Here is a 24,080-nt window from a genome sequence, read left to right as displayed (position 1 = left end):
ACAGGTCACTAAAAATACCCATGACTAAATCATAGCCTTAACTATGACCATCAGGTTTAGTCCTCTGGCTGTTAGGTGCCTGGCAAAAGTTAATGTGAGGGAGTGACAGAAGGTATGTATGAAGATGTGTGCGCACACATGCACATGGATAGGAATGAGAAGCTGATGGGATAAAGTAGAAAAGAAGTATACAACATAGTGTATAAATTATCTTCTGATTTTTCGATCCTGATGCATCACTTTGCGTTTGTCCAGCTTCAAATCCACGAGGCATTGCCTAGATCTAATTTTCTAGTATTTGATTTTTTTTTTAAGATAACTACCATTTAAGATATGAACAATTTGAGAATCATCAGTAAATGTTGCGACTCTACCGGGACAGTTGTACTTTAGGTCATTAGTAAATAAATTGACAAGCAAAGGTCCCAGTTTTAACCCAGGAGGTATTTCACCTAGTCACTTCTCTCCACTGCAGCCTACTCCCATTCTCAGTGAATTTATGATTATAGCCATTTAACCAATTTCCTGCCCAGTATATTATGGAGTGATGATAGTTGCTAAGGTCTTGACTGTATTTCCACTGTAAGCCAAAATTTAGCCATTGCCCCTAACATCCACAAAGGTCATTTTGGCCTAAAACTGGTCAGACCTGGGACCAAGCTAGACAGTTTTGACTAAATTTCAAATTAATTGGAAAAAAGATTCCTTAATTTGATAGACTTTTTGAACACATGTATTTTTTGCTACTTTTTAGCAAATAATTGGCAAAGAAGGAGAGAAATAGAACTTATTTTACTGGATTCCCTTGCTGACACAGCAACTCAATTTTGTGGATTAAAGTCAAATTTCAAATTTTTTTATATTGAGAATGTTGCTGGGGTTTGCAAGTAAATAACTGCTTAAGACATAACTTTTTTTTTTAAATAAAAAAGTAAATCTTTATCACTCTTCCTTGCAGAGATAGATCTAAACAAAAAGATTTTCCTAATTAAGTTAATTGTGGAGAGGGTTCCTCTCCTTCTATAGATCTCTAGAAGCCCATAGAAAGGGAGGAAATGCCCATTCTGATTTTCTCCCAGGCCCCTGTTTTAACCGATCTTCACTCCCTGTGAACCTCCTGAAGTCGATGGGCAGGGAGTTCTGTTCTTCCCACCTTAGATCCATGAGGGTGGAGGGTTGGAGAAAGCAGCAAGTATGAAAGAGGAGAGATTAGGGGACATGTTCCTCCTTCCTGAGGATTTACTGAGGTTTGCAAGAGATGAGACCTCTGAGAGAGCCAGAGATACCCTAAAACTTCCTGAGCCTTAGTTGACTTTTAGTCCCTATTTTGGGACAGGCTAAGGAGCCTATGTAAGCTCATCTGAGCCTTCTAAAATTTTGGGTGGGGCTTGATATGTCTCCTCAGCATTGCAGGAGTGGGACTTGGGTAAATCTCAATGGACCTTATATGGATGAGGTTTTCAGTTTTTCACAGGCGCTAAATATGCTGCTCGGGTTCAAGGGGAAGGAGTGTATCTGGGAGAGTAAAGAAGGGAGTTTTCATTTCCTCTTCTAGGTGGAGCAGTCAGGGGAAGTGGGGAAGGGGGTGATTGCTCCCCAGGCATGAGGGCTGGGGAGCAGTAAAAGGAGTAAATAGGTTCTTTGTTTTACTGATTTCCCCAAGCCTCCTGTCATCAACATTTCCTCCCCTTTTTGTGGACCTTAGGAGACCCAACAGGTTTCTGTACATTACAAAACCTGCTGAAAAGGAGCAATATTCCTGTGCTGCTCCTAACTCTGAAGAACAGTAGCCATGATCCTAAAGACTATTGAGGTTCTGATGGGTATGACTCCCTTTTTGTAGACCTTAGGAAATCTGAACCATCAAGGCTCTCTTCCGGGGGATGGTGGCTGGGAACAATATTTAGCTGGAGACTTTTGGCCTGTAGAACAAAGGCATGTTCCTTGCCCCCCCTTACCTCCCCTCCCGTTAGCAGGAGTAGGGCTCCTCACTTGCACAGCCTATGGTCGTCTAAAAAAAATGGAGAAAATTCCTATACAAAACTTCATGAGGTTAAGGCTGTAGACAGGTATTTGTGGTTGCAGTGAACATTGCCTTTCAAGATTATTAAAATTAAATATTAGATTCATTCAGCCTCATGTTTTCTAATTAAGGGTAAACCTAATTGTGGGTTGTCTTTTTTTCAGGTAATGAAAAACATACTGTTCAGATTGCTTCTCATCAGGAAGACAGTGAACCGACACTACAAGACATGGCTCTGCTTATTGAACAAGTCACTGGGGTTCCAGTTCCTTTTCAAAAACTGATATGCAAAGGTAGCTAATATTTAAAAATGTTTCTCGCAGGTATCCTAGATTTAACATTAAATACCAATTCTAATTCAGATGGGGATTAGTTTACCTATCTCTTTAGTATTCATTATATTAATCATATAACTTTAAATTCTCTTGTCAGTCCTTACTATTTTGACAGATGGATGGATGAGATGGGATGGAAGCATAATTAATTATAAGACTTCTGGATTTTATTTGAGTAGGCTTTTGCCAGGAAATCAGGGTTAAAGTCAGTTTCATACTTACTAGTTTAAAATGAAACTTGAGAATTGTTCCTGCTGCTTTCAGTCTCTTTACCAAGTCCATCAGCTGTGAGCCAGTGTGACTCATGGGAAGGGGTGGGTACATGCATCATCCAAAATACTGAAAAATAACCACTGGCAAAAAATTAAAGGCTTAATATATATTTATTTTGTAAATTTGATAGTGTAAATGGAAATCCCTGGAAAACGAAAGAAATATTTTGTCTACTTCATTTGGTATCGTACTTTTAATCTAATTCAGCTTGAAGTATACACAATTTGACTCGGTTCCTTTAAAAAAACACGCTAAAACGTTGGAAATTTTTATTCAAAATAGTTTATTTCAAAAGCACTTACTGCACAGTATTAAGTACTCATTTATGAAACAACAAAGCATTTTGGATTTCATACCCTAAAGCTAAGTTAGAAGCACTGCTTCTTGTTTTTAAGATGGCGTGTAATTAATAAAAGAATAATTTTCCTTTTTCCCTAGGAAAGTCCCTGAAGGAAATGGAACAGCCATTATCAGCACTTGGAGTTAAAAATGGTTGTAAAGTCATGCTGATTGGGAAAAGGGTATATGTCACCTCGTGAAGGCTCTTCCTTTGTTATCCTTATATCTGTTGATACTGCTGTTCAAGAGCTTAATCACTGCTTATGGTGAATCTGCTCAAAATGAGTGTCAGTGTAATGGAAGTGAAACAAGTGTACTGTGTCCATACCTATTTAAGTCTGCACTCTGTGTATGCATCTGGCTGTACACACAGTTCTTCATTCTCTTGTCCTACAATTAATAACTCTATGCACCCTGTTCATTTTTTGAAGGTGCATCATATGTAGGGCCCTACCAAATGCACGGTCCATTTTGGTCAATTTCATGGTCATAGGATTTAAAAAATAGTAAATTTTATGATTTCAGCTATTTAAATCTGAAATTTCATGGTGGGGTAATTGTAGGGGTCCTGGCCCAAAAAGGAGTTGTGGGGCAGTCACAACATTTTGGAGGGGGGAGGGGTTCAGTACTGCTACCGTTACTTCTGTGCTGCTGCCTGCAGAGCTGGGCCCTCAGTCAGTAGCTGCCATTCTCCAGCCTCCCAGCTTTGAAGGCAGCAGCGCAGAAGTAAGGATGGCATGGTATGGTATTACCACCCTTACTTCTATGTTGCTGGTGGTAGGGCACTGCCTTCAGAGTTTGGCATCCAGCCAACAGCCACCACTCTCCGGCCACCCAGCTTTGAAGGCAGTGCAGAAGTAAGGGTGGCAATACTGTGGCCCCCCTAAAATAACCTTGTGATGCCCCTGCAACTCCCTTTTGGGTCAGGACCCCCAATTTGAGAAATGCTGGTTTCCTCTGTGCAATCTGTATAGTATAGGGTGAACGCACACAAAAGGCCAGATTTCATGTGGGAAAACCAGATTTCACTGTCTGTGATGCATTTTTCATGGCCTTGAATTTGGTAGGGCCCTACTCATATGGTGAGTCCCTGCCTAATTTGTCATCCTACCAACATTCCTGAATCTCTTCTGCATTTCTGCTCTTTTCTGCCCGTATTGTTCAGGGACGTTGTGTAGAAAACTAGCTGTCGGTATTGACTCCGCTGTCAACCATTTACAGTGAATAGGGATATGATTATGTCACAGTGGTCACCAGTGTCATGGAACCCATGAATTTTTCCATTTATATGGTCCATGCTGCTGCACTTTAACAGCTTGTTAGTTTGCTTTGGTTAGCAGTTGCTCATTAACCATTTGTTAATTTGCTGTAATCTTGTCATGTTTCTAAGAGGACAAGAGCAAAGCGATCTAATGAACTGGTAGTGCATGGCTGCACGGTTCACATGGATGCCATGACCACAGCATGAATTATCTATTTTTTACCCTGTCTGTGCTGTGAATTATGCATAATTTTACCTTGACAAAATCATATCCCTAACAATGAAGTGGCAGCTGGCTTTGCTGATGTTACCAGCAGCGGGCAGGAAAATTGTTTACAGTAAGGAAGTTAAGCTTTATCATGAGGCAATAATGTTAATAAAACTATAAATTATTTGGTCCTTGGTTGGTCTTTCCCTTCAAATTAGTCTCTTACTGTTTTTATATGCAATATATCCGTTGCAATAGTGAGTACATTCATAATTGAGCATTATAAACTGAGAGAGCTTATTTGATTGAATACTGAAAGTTGGCAAGTTGATGATGCTGAACGTATGACAATAAGAGATGATGAAAGCATTAGTTTTTATGTTAAATGTTATCCCATTATCATTTAACTCAGATAGGTTTGTGACCTGACTGGTTTCACGGTAAATGTTTTATTTTGTCATTTTTTGAAAACTACACAGAATAGTCCAGAGGAAGAGGCAGAATTAAAGAAATTAAAAGATTTTGAGAAGTCAGTGGAACAAATTGCTAACAAATTGGAGGAAATTAATAAAGAGTTCACAGGCATCCAAAAGGTAAATGATTTTCTTGTCCTTACACCTCATATATTTGTACAGTGTACTCTCCTTACTTCAGAAACAACTACCATGTAATGTGGTATGTCTCTCCAGTGATGATTTGGTTTTTCACCTGTTAGCTCCACAGGTGACCTACTGAAGTTTTTCTAAATGTTAAACTTATTTCTGTGTTTCCAAAAGAGGGGAAAATATGTAGCTATTGGAAAAAGTAATTAGTACTGTATTTTAAACAAATTATGTCCTTTTGATCCAGAGATATACGAGCAATAATAATACTTAGCTCTTCTGTAATGTTTTCCGTTCAAAGCAGTTTTTCTGATTCCTTTGCCACTGAGTGATATCACAAGTACTGTAAAGAGAGGGAATGAAAATATAGATGCAGAAATGATTGATTCTTTCTGACATCTGTTTAAGCTGCTTGTGATGTCATTCACTGGCACAGAAACCAGGAAGTCTACCGTTCAGTTTTTTCAGGATTTTAAGGAAAGTGGTTATTAAATGGTCTTAATTTTTGTTGAAATTAATTGCAATTTTTTTAAGTAGTGGCATCAGGTTCTTTTTATTGTAAAAGTCCTACAGACCCTGACTGAGTTTGGGGGCCTATTGTGCTAGGAACTGTACAAGCACATAGTAGAAGTCAGATCCTGCTACAAAGACAAAGATAGACACAGGAATCTTCAGGAATCTTACAAAAATGTTCTGGGGATTTCTAAAATATCTTTAACTCATGGCTCATATATACGGCCATACCAATTTCATGGCCATGAAAAATGTGTGACAGAGCATGAAATAAACTCTTCCCCGTGAAATCTGATCTCCCCCTTGCTGCTGGGAGCGCCCCAGCTGGGGCGGTTTTAGCTGCAAGTCCCTGCCAGCTGCGGAGGGGCAGGACTTGTCCTTCTCTTGCATGGCAGCGTGGGCGGGGGGGAGGTACGGGGTGGGGGAAGATCTGATCCACCTCTGAGTGTCTCCCCATGCTGGGTTGAGACCGCCATAGTTACAACACTGTGAAATTTCAGATGTAAACAGCTGAAATGTGAAATTGACCAAGTTTCAAACCCATGAAATTTGGTAGGGCCCTATTCCTGTACTTTGGGCAAAAGTTGGCAAAATAATGAGAACACTAATGGGTTAATTGTCAAAGTGGTATGTGGATTTAGTTGCATGATTTCTGTCAACAATTCTGGAAATCAAGTGGCTTCCTGCACTGCATGGGGAAAAAATTAATAACCAAACTAATATTTGGCCAGACCCCTGCTTCATAAAAGCTGTGGTAGCTATGCTGTTGTTAAAGTTTATGGTCATTATATTGAATAACTTGTTTTGATGTGGGAGGTTTATTTGGGAGGACATATATAGAACTACATTAATGTTTGAAAGGGATATAAGGGAGAATGAAAGGTAGCCTACATTTTGGGGCTTCTACTTTCCCTTTTATTTTAAAAAGGGTCACTCTTCTTAAATTGAAAGCTTTTTTCCCCTCTAATGATAAAATTATTCAAACATCTAAATGAAAATTTTTGCACCAGAATTTATTTAATTCATATTTAAATAGCAGCACGTATGTTTTTAGGAATATAAAATAATTGTTATTCTTTTCATACAGGGCTTTCTAGCAAAAGATCTTCAAGCTGAAGCTCTTAACCACCTGGACAAGAGGATAAAAGGAACTGCTGAGCAGTTCATGAAGATCCTGGAACAGATAGATGCCATCGTGAGTAAATAGACAAAGGGATTGTATATTCCTCAAAACAAGCTTTTGGTTTGTTGCCTTTTAAAAGAACAGTTTGTTCTCTGTATGATATTTTTAAATACTAACAAAAATTTTATTTATTTATTTATTTATTTGAAAAATAAGTTAATTGGTTTGCTCCCTTTTTCTTCAATATCCAGTTCTTTTTCCTGTATGTCTTCAATGACCTCTTCATTTTGGTGTCCATGGCAGCTCCGATTTCTAAATGGTGACACTAATGCCTATGTATGCATCCCCATAATACAGAAGAGCACCATATTGGGCTGCAGCCTGTTATGTCCACATGAAATGGGTATCCTTTACTCAAGTTTTACCCTTTTTCATTTGTACTGCCAAAGCTTGTTAAATTAGAATATGTTACAGTAACATTAAGGGTCTGATAAAAACCAGGAAGACACTCTCCTGGTAATGCTTGTTTTGGTGGTAGGGAAGGCACAAACAGTGTTGAGCCTTCTGGTTAGTCAAACATGGATTTGTAAGTTTTGTATTTAAGACATTTGCAAACTGAGGACTGGACTGATTTCTTTGGAATATATCAAGGTACTTGCATAGCCCTCATTGCTGCAGTTTCTGAGTGTCACACAGCCATTTATGGATTTTATCCTCACAGCACTCCTGTAAGGTAGGAAGTAGTCTACCTTCTCCCTTACAGATGGGGAAGTGAAATACAGGTAGACTAAGTGACTTGTCCAGGGCTACACTGTGGCTGAGCTGGGAACTGGACACAGGTCTCTTACGTCCTAGTCCAGTACTTATCCACTGGATCATGCTATCCGGAAGAGTTCCTTTCCCTCATATAACTGCATTGCATACCATACCTATTGTCCCCTATAGCGTGTTTTGCAATAGTAATTCCTTAGGCCCGAATCCAGCAGATGAATTTGCACAGGGTGGGCCCTTACACTCGCACAGAGCCCCATCCATTTCACCAGGGCTCCACATGAGTCTAGGGTTCTGTATTGATCCAATTGCAGGATCAGGGCCTTAGTCTCTTTGTAATAATGAGTCGCTGGTGTAAAGCCTGGGAAAGAGAATCCACTTTAAAGAGGTGCTTTAATTTTGCCCCCACTCAAACTCTGCCAGCGTGTGTCTGTTGTGAGGACTGAATAGGATTTTTAGGAAACTGATTTTTAGGTGACCTTATTTATTGCTTTTGTACTGTCACAACTGTAACAGAAATGTAAATGTTGAGGTTTTGTTACCAAGGGCATAGTTTAATTTGTAGTACACCACAAAATGATTTTTAACATTATTAAATACACTAATTTCTTTCTGTAACAGCTAAAACATTTAAAATTCAAAAAACAAATCTTCATTTTTTACAGATTCCTTTATCCCTTTTATATGTAGAATCTTTCACAGGGGAAAAACATTGCTGGACTGTCTCTCAAATGATATCTAATATCCTTGTTTGGTAAAACGGAATCAGTTTTCGGTGGCAGATTTCACATTCCCAGGTCTCAGTATCTAGTGGTGATGATGACAGTGACTGTAATTAAGTTGGTCAATGAGTTGATATTGCCGCTGTCATGCTTTTGTGCCATGCTCATAGCTCACTGCCATGCTAAGTAAGTTGCCAAGTGCTTGTCCAGTTAAATTGGCAACATTGTCCCATCAAAGCATATTTCTGATGGTCTATACATAGACACTGACTTCTGTTTTAAGTAGATTTTGGTCTATTGCTGTACTAATTCTGTCCCCTAATCAACAGTTTTTAGTTCAAACTCAATTTACACCATTTCTTTGTCTCTGTATGCTTTCTTTCAAAAATAGTTGATATGTTAAATAATCTTCCTGCCACCTTTCATCATTGCAGTCTAAGCACAGCATTTCAAGCCTACCCTGCAATGGCCAGACTGAGGAGTGTAAAGGTAGTTACAGTCCAAGACCAGTCAAACTGTAGCTTCTTCTGAGATTGCCATCAAGGATGTCATTTGTCCTGATGACACTTGTGCTTTAGGAACAAGGCTGAAATCACAAATTTAATTCATGTAGGACATGGAACAGCTGTCAGACTGTGTCAATTTTTGTTCACTGCTAGCCTGGATTGGATTTTAATCTGATTTAGAGGTGAATGAATGACTGTATATCTTGAGCCATCTAATCCCCAATTTTCATATTTTAATATAAAAGAACTAGAGTTACACAGTAAATGCCAGAGCCAAACAAAAAAGCTACCTTCCGTTTTTTTAGCCTGCTACCTACCTGAGAATTTATATCCTGGATTGGCAAAACTAATGTCAGAGAACAAAGGTTTCTGATATGGGTCCCTAATTTCAGTGAGAGGTCAATAACTAAAATCAAGTGTGACCACATGGAATGCATTCAGTCTGTCCTTCGAACTTCTAGTAGTCAGTAAAATACCTTCTTCTGCTCTTTGCAAAACTCTTGTAGCTACTACTTTAGAAATTCATTCTCACTTCATGGCCAAAGTAGAAAACTTCCCCTGTCTCTGATACAAAATATTATGTACAGCATGTCAGACGGGGCTTTCAGCTTCAGTTAGGGCTATAAGATTTTAGCAGTTTTACAAAAGTTAGCGATTTATAGGAAGTATTGAAAAGTGTCTGTTTTTGAAGACTTCTGCCTGCTGTGAAGGTGAAGCAGTCAAAGTTAAAATGATCAGTTGTAAAGAAAAAAGTGATCAATTACAGTTTACATCCTTGTTGTTGTTGCTCATTATTTGTATTCCAGTAGTGCCTATGAGTCCCAGCCATGAACTAGGACCCCATTTTGTTTTAAACACGGTATAAACTAAACAAAAAGATCGCCCCTGCCGCAAAGAGCAGTTAGCCTAATTTCACCTGTCATGAGTTTTAAGTCATATATGCAACCCTATATCTTACCCACCTTTGCTATGAAATTTTAATTGCAAATTCATATTTGGTTACTGTTGTCCTTGACCTGTTTAAAAGGCAAAATAAACAGAAATGTCTCCCCTGAAAATGATTCATGTAAGATGCATGGAAGACATTTTTCTCCAGTGTGGACATACCAGCTATAGTGAGGACACAGTTCTTATCTTAAGAAGACAGGAAATATTAATGCACGTTTACACTCTTAAAATAAATGGATTTGATCAAGAAAATACCAAGTTAGGGGAAAGAGCGTGATTTATATGTAGCAAGCACCATATTTATCTGCTTTAAAATAACAAAAATGAGTCTGTCCTCCCTCCCCTTGATTTTTAACCTGTGCTGCACGTTTCACTTGATACAAATTCCAGATATGTTTACATTAAATACTGATTACTTTGGCAAACACACCAAGGGTTAAAAAAAGATATTTAATATTACAGTTAGGAAACGTTTGTTAGATGTATTACAATTTACTAGGAGCACAGACATTTCATGTCAAGGTGAAACCTTGTTTTGTCCCTCAGTGCTTAGAATGATGTAAATTTATTTCTGAAGCTCTGTAAATTTCTTATTTTTCTTAATTGCAAATATTTACTTTGTAAACATTCCTTGGTGTCTTAATGTGAATAATAAACATAAAACCAAAGATTTTGGGGGAGAGTTTCAAAAGTACAAATAGCAGGTAGGCACCCTTGTCTTTAATAGGAGTTAGGCACCTAACTGCCATTTGTGCCTTCAAAAATCTCCCTATTTATACTATAGTTGATTATTATTATTTTTATTTAGTATTTAAGAAGCTGCTAAAATATCTGCATAATTATTAAAATTTGGATTTAACGATGTGGTATGCTTATGCAACTTACTCACCAAACTTAATGGCACAATAAGACTATGGAGGGATTGTTAAAAGAAGAAGCCACACACTTCAATACTATAAACCTTAAAGGTATTACATTTAAGTAGCAAAAATTCTTTATTATAGATCATCTGTGCTTATACTCATTTACAAGCTTTTCAAGTTCTTTTTAAGCATTTGAGGAACAGAAATGCTAATTTAGAGAATGGAATGGTAAGAAAAACATTAAAAATAACATTTCCACATGATTCCAAGACCTGTCACTCCCAAGACAGATAGTCATGAATATAAATTTGACTAGCAATTAGTAAATATGTATTAACTGACTGCACCAGCATGAACTATTATAAACCCTGATCTCTGAATCCAACCCAACGAGGTGTGTTCTCCACTTGCAGTGAACTCTGGGCCTGATCCATTGCCTATTGAAGTCTGTGAAAAGATTGTTGAGGTTATTATTGGGATCAGGCCCTCTGAGGAACAAAAGTGAATAAATTGCTCTTTGAAATTAATGCAGTTTAGGAGAAGAGAGGAAAATGAGATGGAGACAAAGAAACAACAGAACACACAGAAGAAGCTCACTGCATAGTATTGGAATAAATTATGCAGTAGAAAGCATTTTTTAGCCCAAGCACTGCTCTGCAAGAAATGCCACCACCAAAGCTCAAAGTTCACTTGGTGAGAGAGTCTTGCATAAGCACTGCCTAGGGTTAGGTTAACTTCACTGTTGAGCTTGATTTTAATTAAATATTGAAATGTTATTGTGACTTAAGGTTTAATACCAGCTTCATCTGTTAAACCCTGAATAGTTGGACAACGTATTCCTGGAGAGGAGACGTAAACTGACTAAGGTAAAACAGAGAGACTCTGGGATTTAATTTCAGTTTAAAATTCTTACTCTTCATTAATCTACCTGCAAACCTTTCTTTAAGCAAGTTGGCGAGTTATGACACAAAGAGCTCTAATTTCACTCCTGCATGGAACCCTGTTGAGATATCAGTGGGCCTTTGTACAAGCACAAGGATTTGTCTGTGTGGATGCAGTTACAGAACTGGGGCCTAAGACTTTAAACGTTTGATCTCTGAGTGGCTCCTTTAATTGATTTAAAGTTCTCCTCCAGTTACCAAAATTCATAGTTTTATAAATGGACATTTTGCTAACTCCTGTTTTAATTTATCAATGATAAACCAAACAGGAATCGGCTACCTTTAAACAAACCTTCCTTCACCGTCAATAAACTGTCAAGTCTGTTCTAATTATTATTGATAATTACTTTTGAGAATAATTTTCAGACTGTAGAAAACACTTCCCTGGGCGAAAAGCAGGTCTCCCTCTTGTATTGGAAGCTCTCTGCCAGTCTTCAGACACAAGAAGACCTTGTAAAGGAACTAATATGTTGTCTTATTTCCTGTTTTTCTTTTTCTTTGTAAAATTATTAAAATCTTTAAATTATTTTGCTTGTCTAAGTCATGGTATCCCCCAAGGCACAGTAAGATCCTCTGTGTCAAATAGTCGGATTACATCCCTGATTTTGAGAAACAATTAATAATTAGTTTTACCTGATCTCCGTTTCTCCAGATTATAATTTGTAGTAATTTGGGGATAAAATTGGTTTGGTACTGAACACCCTGCCTCATGCCTCTTTCATACCCTCACTAGGTGTGGTATTTTTATTACTAAAATGGTATTTCATTATAGAAAATCAGATGGAAGAGTATGTGCGCTTTCTTTCAGTAGAGTTGCAAAATTTTCTACCACAAAATAAATCCACTAGAAAACTTTGCTCTGAATTTTTTATAATAAAAAGATAACTTCAATGTCTCTAAGTGGCAGTTATATAATTTATTCCAAAGGCTTTGTTTTTTGTTTAACAGTTATTTTGTTGGTCTTTATTTTTGGTTTTAGCATTGGTGTTTGAACATGTTGGAGTTTTAAAACTTTTTTCATTTTCATAATGTCCTCAATACATACAATTTGTGAAAGAAAACCATAAAGTAGAATCCCCTTAATCAGCCTGCCTCATTGGAATAGAAAGATGCACGTTAAGGGAGTTGCAATGAATAAGGGCTCATCGCAATACATTGTACTGCGGAATATGTCATTAATTGCTTTAAAAGAAAATCTTGGTGAATAAAACTTACACATTAGCTATTACAAAAGATCAGTGTGACACCTAAAATGATAAGCATTTGAAAAGTCAAACATTGGAAGGTGGACATACAGTGGGTTGCCATGTCATAATGTGGCTCTTGGTTGATTAAACCATTATGAGAATATGTGTTTGACCTCCAAGAATTGCTTCTTGGATGGAGTTACATAGTTTATGTTGTCAAATATCTACAAATTACACTAGTGGTTGGTGCCCATGGCTGTATGATTATGTGGAATCTCTTCGATTACTGGTAGAGCTGCTCCTGAATCTGCCCTGTGCTGTAAATCTGAAGGAACTGAAGCCATGTTAGGCAAATAAAATCAACCGATTAGATGTAAGGTACATTATAGTGAGAGAGATTAGACACTGGGAACCAGTAGATTAATGCATTCATTCATGGAATGAATGCATATGTTTTCTAACAATTGTATGGTTTATCACTCCATATTAGGCATTGAAGGAGGGAGATATGGAGGATTTATGGATTGTATTATGACAGGACTTGAAAAAATTAACCTTTTAGAGGGAAGTAGGAGAAATTCTGTTTGGTGCTGGTAGTGGTGATCATCAATTTCTAAACAATTTAAGCTTTTGTTTAAAAAAAAAAAAGAAAAAAAAAAAAGAAAAAAGTGTCTGTCCTGATGGTTGCAAAGGGACTTTCCAAATGTGAACTACTGCAGTGCTTTCTTCCTGAGTCTGCAGATGAACCTCTCTGGTGCCTCTGCTACTGCTCATAGTTTTCCTTACCCTCAGAGAGAAATTAACATTAACATTGATGCTATTCCGAGTCCTGTGGGCAGCACTGAAAATTGACAAGAATTATATCAGCTTTACACTACTGCAGATTGGGAAAGCCTGAGCAGTTGTTGAAGCTAAAGTGGTAGAATCCCCCCACCCCCAAGTCCGAAGACTAGGAAGTATTGGCAGAAACAACTTCCACTTAAATAGTTAGGGATTTCTTAAGGTAATATGTGGGAAAGAGAACTCCTTACCCCTCCACCAGCCAGGGGGGAGTGGGAGTGAAGGGGATTTCAAATTTCAGACATGTATGAGCACAAGGCTGTTGCTAAGAAAGGAACCTTAGAATGGATACCAGGAGCACAGCCCCCCTCTCTCCCTGCAGGGGTATATGTGTGGAGTCTGGGTATTGTTGTTTCTAGTAACATTCATAGTGCGGTAAGCACTGCACTAAGACAAAAGAAGGCACGGTCCCTGACCCAAGAGTTAACCCTAGACTTCACTGGTGCCCCAACCCAACTTTTTTATAATGGCCTCTGGCTTGTAGGTCTCTGGTATATTTTTCAGCTCCTATAGTAGATGAAAACACAGTTTAAGAGATTGCCCATTAGGCTAGGGCTAAAAGAAAGGATTGTTCCTCCCCTGTTCTTGTGGCCTAGTATCCTGAAAGGCTAAGCACGTGCAGGTCCAAATGGGAGGCCTGGTTGCTTAGCACATCTCAGACTCAGGTCCTATCTTCTTATAACTATATATGTGATTGTTATTTACCTACAGCTGTATCAGTTTTTCCTGTTACTTAACTTTGTCCAAAACTGTACCACATTATTGTCAATAAAAGCCCTGTTTAATGGCCCACCTCAAAAGTATAAAGCATTTAAAATTTGTTAAAACAAACACACAAACTCAACTAATATAGCAAATGTCATGAGCAGGGAAGCTGAAGCAATATAAATGACCAAAGGGATGCCCAACAGGAAACTTACGCCAGAAAACACCAATTCACATTCATTAATTCCTGTAAATAAGCTTCAGAGAAGACCAGGCATGTAGCTTTAAATGGACTAGCGGTTCCACTGAACCTTTGTAATTTAGACTTTTGGAAATGGATTCCTTTGAATCCCAGTTTAAGTAGAGGTGCATGCCTGTTAAAAGGATTCCAGCTTGTGTAACTGAATGCTAATATATATATATATATATATATATATATATAAACAGATATATGAATATATATATATATATATACAGCTTTTTCCTTATGTTTTGTACATTGATTTCAAGATGAACCAATATCAAATTGTTCATTTATTTGCTGCAGAATCTGCCAGAGAATTTCAGTGATTGCAAACTGAAAAAGAAGGGATTGGTGAAAAAAGTTCAGGTGAGTCTTGCGTTAAATAAATGTTGGGCCTGATCTCTTGGAGGGATGGGTTATCAAGCCTCTCTAAGAGCAGTAACACACCAACATTTTATAAACTGCTACAAAAAGGGATGGAGTTACATAGTTTATGATGTTGTCAAATATTTACAAATTACACTAGTGGTTAGTGCCCATGGCTGTAGAATCTGTTTGATTACCAGCAAGGAAAAACACTTCTCACTTTAACTCTCCTGCATCTGTATGGGGTGGAAAATGAATGGAAGTGCAGACAGACATGTATGCCATAAAAATAGCACCTTGGTAGACAGGTGAAAAAGGGTAGGAGGCAGCGTTCCCCATCAATTTGAACGAGACAGAATTAGGATATTTATGGGTTTTTTTTCTTTTATATAATATTTACTTTGCTATAAACTGAGCACCTTTACCTCAAGAATGAAATCTATGTTAGAGAAGAAATATGCTAGGTAAAATACTTTTTTTTGTTCCTATTGTGTGTTGCTTACACAGTTATTCCCAGATGACTATTCTTTCAATATGAGAACATAGTGGTGTTTTCTTACTTGATACTAAAATCTTAACCCCTCCAGAAAAAGAGAGAATGGCATCCGTAGGTAGGCGGTGATGCTGCTGCTGTTTTTAATTGTATTGCGGTAGCACCAATCGCAGACTGGAGTCCCATTCTAGTAGGTATTGTACAGACATGACCTAAAAAGACAGTCCTGGCCCTAAAGAACATAAAAACTTAGCACACAACAGATGGATGAAACAAACAGATAGGGAAACTTAATACTGTCCAAATAAATAAATATGCTGTAGTCCTACTAGTGCTGAAATAGGGTCTCCACCTGCAAGGGTAGTAGACCATGCCTTTTGTGGGGCATATCTGAGCCAGAAACCCGCTTCTCTGGTAACGCTGCAATTAGAGCAGTTACAATGCAGCAAGTGAGCATACTAAAAGCCTCTGTTAATGAATCAGCAGGCATTATGTATATGGCATTAAAAACTTCTGGCAGGTCACTCTTCATAAAATGTGCATAAATTAAGAAAATATTTTTATATCTTATAGAGGAAGCTCTTACTTAGGCCTCAATCTTGGAAGCTGTTCCATGCAGAGCCCCACTGAAGTCAGTGGGGTTTGTGCAGGCCCAGGAATATCACATGTGCTTCGAGTCGCAGGATCAGGTCCTAAGGTTGTAAGCTCTGAAGCAGGGATCAGGACTATCCTTGTGCTTATATAGGCCTAGCACAATTGGTTCCCAATTTGATTGGAGTCTCTGATTGCTACTGTAATATAAATAATATAACATTAAAAAAGTAAGTATCCACTTTAATTGCTAAAATTAGTTAATGAAGCCTGATACAAATATAGTGAAACTAATGGAACTGCCGATTTTATCTACAAGGCAGACAAGTTTCCATGTTCCACATCCACTAGAATAGTAGTGTTCTCAGTGATGCCCACAAACCTCTCTGGCACCTGATCCTCCCAATGGTGTAAGAGTTTCAGTTTGCAGTATAAAATGGACAGCAGCTGTTTGATTTGGACTATTACCCCGTGTGGTCCATTAATTTAATAACAGGGAGTTCTGTAAAGTTTATAGAAGAATGCATTTGTTAGCGACTAGCTTTATTGATGGGAGGCACCCAAGTGCTGATTGACCCTGTTAAATTTTTAAATACATAAAATTAACATGCTGTGATACATGCTATACTGTGTGCATTCAGCTACATTACAATATTTAAATAGCTATATTACAATAATGGTAAATATGAAACTCTGCCTCAAAGAGGGTCCTAGGAGGAAGATTATATCTTCCACCAGGACAGTGGTTCTCTGTGGTGTAATAGCAGTCTATTTCTTTAGAACAGGTGAGTTTTAAGGCTGCCAGTCTCCCTCTGTTAACTACCTTCACCTATAGTGGCGGATATAAGACTGCCTTTTGGGACTGTGAGGGATGTGCAGCTGCTATATAATTCATGAATGTTACATGTTTTGCTGCTGTAATGTGGTTTGCTATTTGATTACAAGGGCTTAACTGAAGAAGGTATTGGTTGTATGTATGCAGGAAAGAGAACAATAGCTTCAAATAACCACTCACTTATCCATTTGAAGCACAATACTACCCCCATTTGCATGGACGGCCCACCTCTGACTGACACCCCTGCCCCCTGCAGCTCAATGGACCAAGAAAAGTGAAGGGGAATCGCAAGTTGTAAACACAGTGGAACCTAAGACAGGGTTTCTCGGGGGATAAAAGTGATATTTGTCGCTGGGAGGGAGTTGTTGACAGGGACTGTGTTCTAGGAGCAGGCTGACATGGGGTACATCTGCACTGAAGCAGCACAGCTACAGCGCTGCAGCTGAGCCGCTCTGATACCTTACATCCATGGAAGGGTTTTTCCATCAATGCAAGTAATCCAGCTCTCTGAGAAGCAGTAGCAAGGTTGATAGAGGAATCCTTCCATTGAACTAGCCATGTCTACACTGGGGGATAGGTTGACCTAACTTCATTGCTCAGTGCATAAATTTTTTCTAGCCAAGGTTGACTTTAGTTTTAAGTGTAGATTGGGCCATAGACGTGGCCTGCGTAGGGAATCTGATGCAGTTGGCCCTTCCAGAGCTAGACTTGCGTATAGACTGCTTCATTGTTTTACAGAGACAAGGTGGGCAAGGTAATATCTTTTATCGGACCAATTTCTGTTGGTGAGACAAGCTTATGAGCTACACAGCTCTTCTTCAGGACTCAACCTTGTCTCTCTAATATCCTGGGACCAGGAAGGCTACAACAGCACTGCAAACAAAGGAAGCGATTGTTTTACAGTCTTTTTTCTCTTGTTTTGCTGTGTCCCTGCTGTTCAGCTTAAACGATACTTTGTACTTTGTCATTGTATAAACCGCTGGTTACAGCTCCTGAAGGAAGACTTGCAGGTGTGAAGCCCAGCTGGGCCTGCTGAGCAGTCATGGTTGGCACACAGGAGGCTGGAGCCAGAGACCCAGTCTAAGAGCAGAGAATCATGGGATTCTAGTTATGAACTGTGGCAGGGACCATCAGCGCTTAACCTATTCTCTGATGGGCAATCAATAGACATCCTATGCAGTTGGTATTTGATGAGATGTGAGAGCTCACAGTCATGGGTGAGAATCATACACTGGTTGGGGTATCTCTTACTGGAATTTGCAGGGTGATAACGAACTACCGCTTTGAGGTGGGAAGGAATCCCTTCATCCCCTTTCTGCACATGGCTGCCCAGCTGGAGGCGTGGGGTTCACTTTGCCCCAGAGCAGAGGTTCATGAAGTGCTTTTTTCGTTTTATTGTTGTGCTCCCCCCTTCTCCAAAGAAGCCACATAAACATAGCCTCCTTCCCCTGCCAACTCCTGCCCATCAGCGGCAGAAAGTGAGTCAGTGAGGGGAATGGGTGGGCTCATGCCTATGGCAGCAGTGGGATCTGGCTGGCTCTAGCCCCAGAGGAGCCCAAGACAGCGCAAAGCAGACCAGTGCTTGTATTCTACCACCTTGCCCAGAGCATCTCGCTGCCACCAGCTGTCTGAGCCAGGGTAGGGCAGCAGGGGGGAAAGCAGCAGGTTGCTGCCAGGGCATGCCTGTACTCCCTACCACCACCGGTGGATACTCTCTGCATGCTGTCCCCATTGCTGCCCTGCCCTGGCCCAGACACCTAACTGGCCGAAGTCCCACCCCCCACTCCCCAGTTTGAAAACCAGTGCCCTAGAGCATTTGGGAGATGTAAGATTTGTAGGTTTAATGAAGGTTGCTTAGTTTGGTTTGATACAGCTTTCAGTGGACAGGAATTCTTTGCAGTTTTGGTGCCAAGTACTGAGACATATTAAGCTGTACATGAGAAAACAGGAAAGGGGATTTATGGTTAATAGGTCAAGCCTATTTCCCCACCCCCACCCCTTGCTGATTGGCGATGCTAAATACTATTGGTCTGGTGGCACTCTGCTGTCCTCATTGAGCTGATGTATTAGATTTCTACTGGGTAATGGATGAAGGGAATTTTCTGTTCTCTTACTTGATAAGCTCTAACAAAAGTGGTGGCCATTTCTGAACCCAGAAGAAACTGTGGAGTTGTCTTTACCTCCAGCTTCATGATGGGAGCACTGTCATTTAAAAAAAAATTGTATTCTTGGGGAAATAGTTTATCACTCCACAGTAATACTCATATTTAACTTTTGTTTGTGATTTTTATTTTCAGGCTTTTCTTGCCCAGTGTGACACAGTTGAAGGAAGTATTGGTCAAGAAATGGATAAGCTACAATCAAAGAACTTGGCACTGGCAGAATGAGGCATCACTCTCAATAAATAGGAGAAATAATTGCTCTGTGAGCAAGAAGAAAAGTTTGCTCTTTGTTTTGGAGCACATATTCAGCTTCTTCTTTTTTTTTTTTTAAAGCCCAGTCTGTTTAGACTGGTACTAGTCAATCATTACTTGCTGATTGTCACATTTACCACTCACTCAAAGCTGTTCTTTTCAAAAGAAAACAATCCTCCCTGAAGAAATACAGAAATGTCTTTGTGGTGGATGGTTATGCATGTCTTAGTTAATGAAATACTATAGCACATTATACAATTCCGAGAGGTGGGCAACTTTGGACCATTATTTTCTTTTTACAAGGACACTATTGTTAACTTGTTTGTTTTTCTCTAGTCTCACATTTTCCATTATGTCATCAAAATTATTTGCAGCTCAAAAGACAAGTTTGGAAAACCATAGAAGTGACATAGGTTGCAGCTGTAGGACTTTAGCTTGACTGAAAAAGGCAGGTTGATACAATAGTTGAGACATCTAGCATTCTAGTAGAACATTTAGAGCAATAAATAGTATCACACATCTATACCTATTTAACACTTGTATGTGTTCATAAATATAGGAAAACTTGACTACAGTGGAGGTTGTAACTACCGTATTTTAGCCTTAAACTGTCTGGATAAATGGAACGTACTGTAAAATGTATGGTACTTAATTTAACTAGTGTTTAAATTTCAGTGAACACCTTGGCACTTTTTTTCGTTATACATATTTCTGATATACTGTGTATATAGCATGTATTTGTTTTCTGTGGTATACTCTCCCTTTGAGTAATGGTGTGAAATGGAACAGGATAATTCATACTGCTTATACAGGAAGTGGTCAATCCAATCAAGCTCTGAGAATGGAGCTATTTTATCAGAGTATTTTTTGACTGTGTGTTTCACTGAGTTACTGCAATTTACAGATAAATTGCAGTTGATCATTTCTTTTCCCTTGAGAATTGAGAATTAGTGGATGAATATTTATTAATCTATAACGTGTATTACAAAGTGAAATTTCAAAACAGATTTTAAAAAATGTCCTGCCATTGTTAGCATCTCCATAATGAGAGCTGCCATTTCACTGCCATTCTTTCTACTAGGAAAGAATTAATCAATAAGCACTTGCTTTGGTGGCAAGCCGAAAACTCTCAACTCACATTAGACTCTGTGGAAGTTAAGGGTGTTCTGGATCACTTGCCAGATAAGTGCATGAGAATCTTTGTGTTTTTATAGTTGTTTTAAGGTAAGTTCTCTTTACCAGAAAAAAAATGCAAAATGTAAGTGTTGATCATATTTCAATAAAGTTAAATAATTCCTAATAAAATAATGGACCTCAAAATAGTGACAGTCCTCCCAACATTTCTCCTGCAGTCATAATCAGAGGAGAACTTCCAGGGTGTCACAATCTGTTATCTGGGCAATATGGTAGCTCTGTTTCTTTTTAAAAATTGGTAGTTTTTGTTGTAAAGAAAGTTTTAAAAATTAGATGTTCTCTTATACCAAATATAACTAGATGAAGTGACTATATTTTCAGGTAAATTGCACTTTTCTGTTAAATTGCAGTATTCCTTTAAAGTTGTAATAGTTTTCAGTATTACACCCACTTGTCAGGGTCTGTAAAAGTCTGCAGTAGGCTGAAACTTGACAGACAAGCTCTTGGCTTAAAATGAATTTATTTTGTTTCTCATTACAAATTTTTAGAAAGAGCTGTGTTTAAGATAGGAAGTAATTATATTTGTGGTGATACGTGATGTGATGCCAGCTTTAAGTGCCTAGCACTATGGTCATGCTATGTGTGCCTGGAACTGCAGTATACTATTGAGAGGAGCAGAGTTATATCCATTTCAGTGATGCCCCAGTTCAGTGCAGCAAATACTGCTTCTGGGCCAGATCCTGCTCCATTTAATCCAATGGCAAAACTCCCACTGAATTCAGTGGGTGCAAGATCAGCCTCTTATCAAGTGAGGAATTAGTCCTCACCTATTTTACATGTAAACATGTTTTACATTTAGTAAACTTTCAGGAGCGTGTGTAGCATAGAAGGGTTTCCCTCTTCCCTGTGAGCAGATCTTGGCGGGGCAGGTTAGATATAACTGCTGCTCCTTAGTAGTTCTTTATCCTGGGAAAAAACAGTGCAATCTTTGTGGTATTTATGAGCGGTCATCACAGTTGCTATAATAGGCAAAGACTTTCAGTTAATGTAATAAAAGTGAAACCTATTAAGACTGCATCTTAAAATGTCATTTCTGCTGGTATAATTCAAAAGAACGTGGGTATTTGTTGTATCTTTTTTTGCCAATATATTGTGCACTGAAAATTTATTTTGTTAACGAAATCTAAAAATGAGTTAATTCATTTGGGAAAATGAATGACTTTTCATGTAAAAAGTTTTCCCCAAGGATTTTTAGTGTGGATTGGCTGACTAATAGTAGTTTCCAAAATATGGTTTTTCCACAATCATGGCCTCAATCTTTGGCAAAAATATCATTTTCAAAAAGTGCAGTGGACTACTGCTGAGGAAGAGAGGGCAGAAAATGGGAATTTTTAAAATCAATGGAAATTTGGAAAGCTAAAACATGGATTCAGAAATCAAATTTAAGCAGTACTATTTTGTTAATTATGTGGGATAAGCACACTTCCCCATTCAGTTATTGAATCCATTTTTCCTTCCTGTCTTAAAAACAAAACACACCACTTTTTCACCCCCTGCCATCTCAATAAAAGACAAACATTTGTCTTTTCATTAGCCTCATTTTTCTCAACACCTCTCTCAATTGCTGTATTACATTGTAACTATTTGCACATTTCAAGCTAACGTTCCTCTACTGTCTTTCATAAAAGACAACTTGTATTGTAAGTTGGAGTAAAAACACACCTTCACCCCCTAACTCCCTTCCTCAGGTCCCCTTTTGGCTGCAATGTGGTGCAAACCAAAACTAACATTCTTAGAGCTGCAAAACCTCAGAATTATGGAACATCTTGCTCCTTAATGTTCGAGTAACTTAAAATATCAAACTTGTAGTGATGTTCTCTATGATCCAAGTTCTGCTGTTAGTCTCAGTGGTGTAAATGTGGAATAATTCCTTTTACTTCATTGGAGTTACTCCCAATTTGCAATGGCCCATGTGACAGTACAGAATTTGGGTTGATATTTTTATTTAACTTATTATGCTACAGTAAATGAAGGGGGAAAAGGAAAATAAAATATGGAAAATACAATCAATTTCTATGTTGCTTGTCTGATCATTTTGGTGTATAGTACTGAAATCCTGCTGATTAATGCACTCCCTATTGACTCTGTACTTAAATATACAGTAGCACCATTCTATGGTAAGTTATTGAGAATTCACTGTAATAAAGTTGTTGTACTACTTGTAGATATTTGATACCGTGGCACACATCTTCCGATAATGATGTATGAAATTAAGAATTATGTTTCACTTAATGAGGCTGGCATGAAGTGTGGAAGATATGGACAAGAGCTTGCCAAAACCTCTTCCCTCCCCTCATCCCCCTCAACACTTGTGGAAGGAGGAAGCCGTGATCAATTTAAGGCCCAGTATCTTGTGAGTAACCTCTGGGGCTTTTACTAGAAAATTGGGAATCAAACTGCAGCCCTCTGCTCATTGAGAAGGGCACTCTGTTCACTGCAGCCCAGGTTGGCTGGAGTTTGTTAATTTCAGCTGAGCCTCCCTGTCTTACCATCCTGGATTTGAGCCCGCAGGTTAGTGAAAGGGAGAGCCCAGAACCAGGGGGAAGAGGGCATTCACCTGACCTGAGTTCAGTGCTGCAGGGAGCCAAGAAAGTAGATTTAAAAACAAAAATCCACTAGCCGGCCCTCTTCCCACCCGCTTCCAAGGTTTGATTTCTGAAAACACCTGGGCAGCTAAACCCAGGCCAAGCCAGGGGAAGGAGTACAGGGGAGACATAATCAAGCTAGATCCACCTTTGATCCTGTAGTAAAGTCTTCATCTCTGGAGATACGGTGACCCCCGCCCCATTGGGGCACATGGCCCTGTCCCATCCCATCCCACCTTCCATCTGTGCAGGCCTTCCCCCACCCTGCTCTCTTCATTAGCCATCGTTCCCTGCATCACAGGGTGGGCTACCTAACGCAGAGCTGCGAGAAAAGACACATTTGGATAAAACCAAGCCCTGGCTAATGTGCTCCCCTCTCAGCGTGCGCCTGGCTTCAGCAACGTACTGAATTAGCCTCCACAAACTTCTTTTCCTCGCCTGCAGATTATAGTGATCTCAGCCTAAGAAGACCTGGAATGCCATTCCTTCTGAGGACATGCTTAACTGAGATGTAATGACATGGACTTGATGTGCAAAAGAATGTAGTACGAAGAGCACAAATGGATTTTATTAACACTATTGAGCTGCTTGGTAGGGTTGCCAGGTGTCCGGTTCTTGACTGGGGACTCTAGTGGCTCTGGTCAGCTCCTACATCCCCAGACCTAGACCCCTTACTCCTCCCACACACACACCAACCCCCTGCCCCAACCTGGAGCCCCCTCGCACACCCTGAATCCTACTTGTAAATGATGTTGTGACTATAGACATTGGTGACTTCTGTCGCTGACTGTCACTATAATGGGCAAAGTTGCTATATTTGGTCACTTTGACACTTTCTCACTGGGGAAACCACAAAGTCACTAAATCTAGTGACAAAGTAGCTAAGGGTATGTCTTCACTAGCAAAATTACAGTGTTGCTGCGGCAGCACTTTAACATGGCTGTGTAGTCGCAGCACAGTGCTGGGAGAGCTCTCCTAGTGCTGTACAAAACCCACCCCCATGAGGTGAGTGGCTCCCAGTGCTGGTGCACGTCTACACTGGCACTTTACAACACAGAAACTTGCAGCCCTCGGGGAGGGTGCTGCAGAGTGCCAGTGTAGACAAGGCCAAAGCTGAATGAAGGGGCGGGGCCTGTACACAGCCCCGCCCCCTCGCTGGAACGGGGGTCGATTCCCTCTGCAGGTTCTGGCCTCGCCC

The 24,080-nt window shown here is 39.3% G+C and overlaps 1 protein-coding gene across 4 annotated transcripts in view; it reads left to right on the top strand.

The window, feature by feature from the left end:
- The window catches only part of BAG1 (BAG cochaperone 1), a 33,796-nt gene extending 11,398 nt beyond the window's left edge, over nt 1-22,398 (top strand). For 2 of the 4 annotated variants that reach the window (XM_039525632.1, XM_039525634.1), the window contains 7 exons: nt 2,188-2,316; nt 3,070-3,152; nt 4,919-5,032; nt 6,642-6,749; nt 11,312-11,353; nt 14,708-14,770; nt 18,987-22,398. In XM_039525632.1, the coding sequence (XP_039381566.1) occupies nt 2,188-2,316; nt 3,070-3,152; nt 4,919-5,032; nt 6,642-6,749; nt 11,312-11,353; nt 14,708-14,770; nt 18,987-19,076 (629 nt within the window). In that variant the 3' untranslated portion in view covers nt 19,077-22,398. Of the gene's footprint in view, nt 1-2,187; nt 2,317-3,069; nt 3,153-4,918; nt 5,033-6,641; nt 6,750-11,311; nt 11,354-14,707; nt 14,771-17,678; nt 17,907-18,986 lie in introns of all 4 variants that reach the window. The other 2 variants (XR_005594304.1, XM_039525633.1) reach the window with 2 other exon arrangements.
- Nucleotides 22,399-24,080: the final 1,682 nt, after the last annotated feature.

This window comes from Mauremys reevesii, linkage group 2, assembly GCF_016161935.1.
Source record: "Mauremys reevesii isolate NIE-2019 linkage group 2, ASM1616193v1, whole genome shotgun sequence".
Classification (NCBI taxonomy): domain Eukaryota; kingdom Metazoa; phylum Chordata; order Testudines; family Geoemydidae; genus Mauremys; species Mauremys reevesii.
This window is presented reverse-complemented; position numbering and strand designations above follow the sequence as displayed.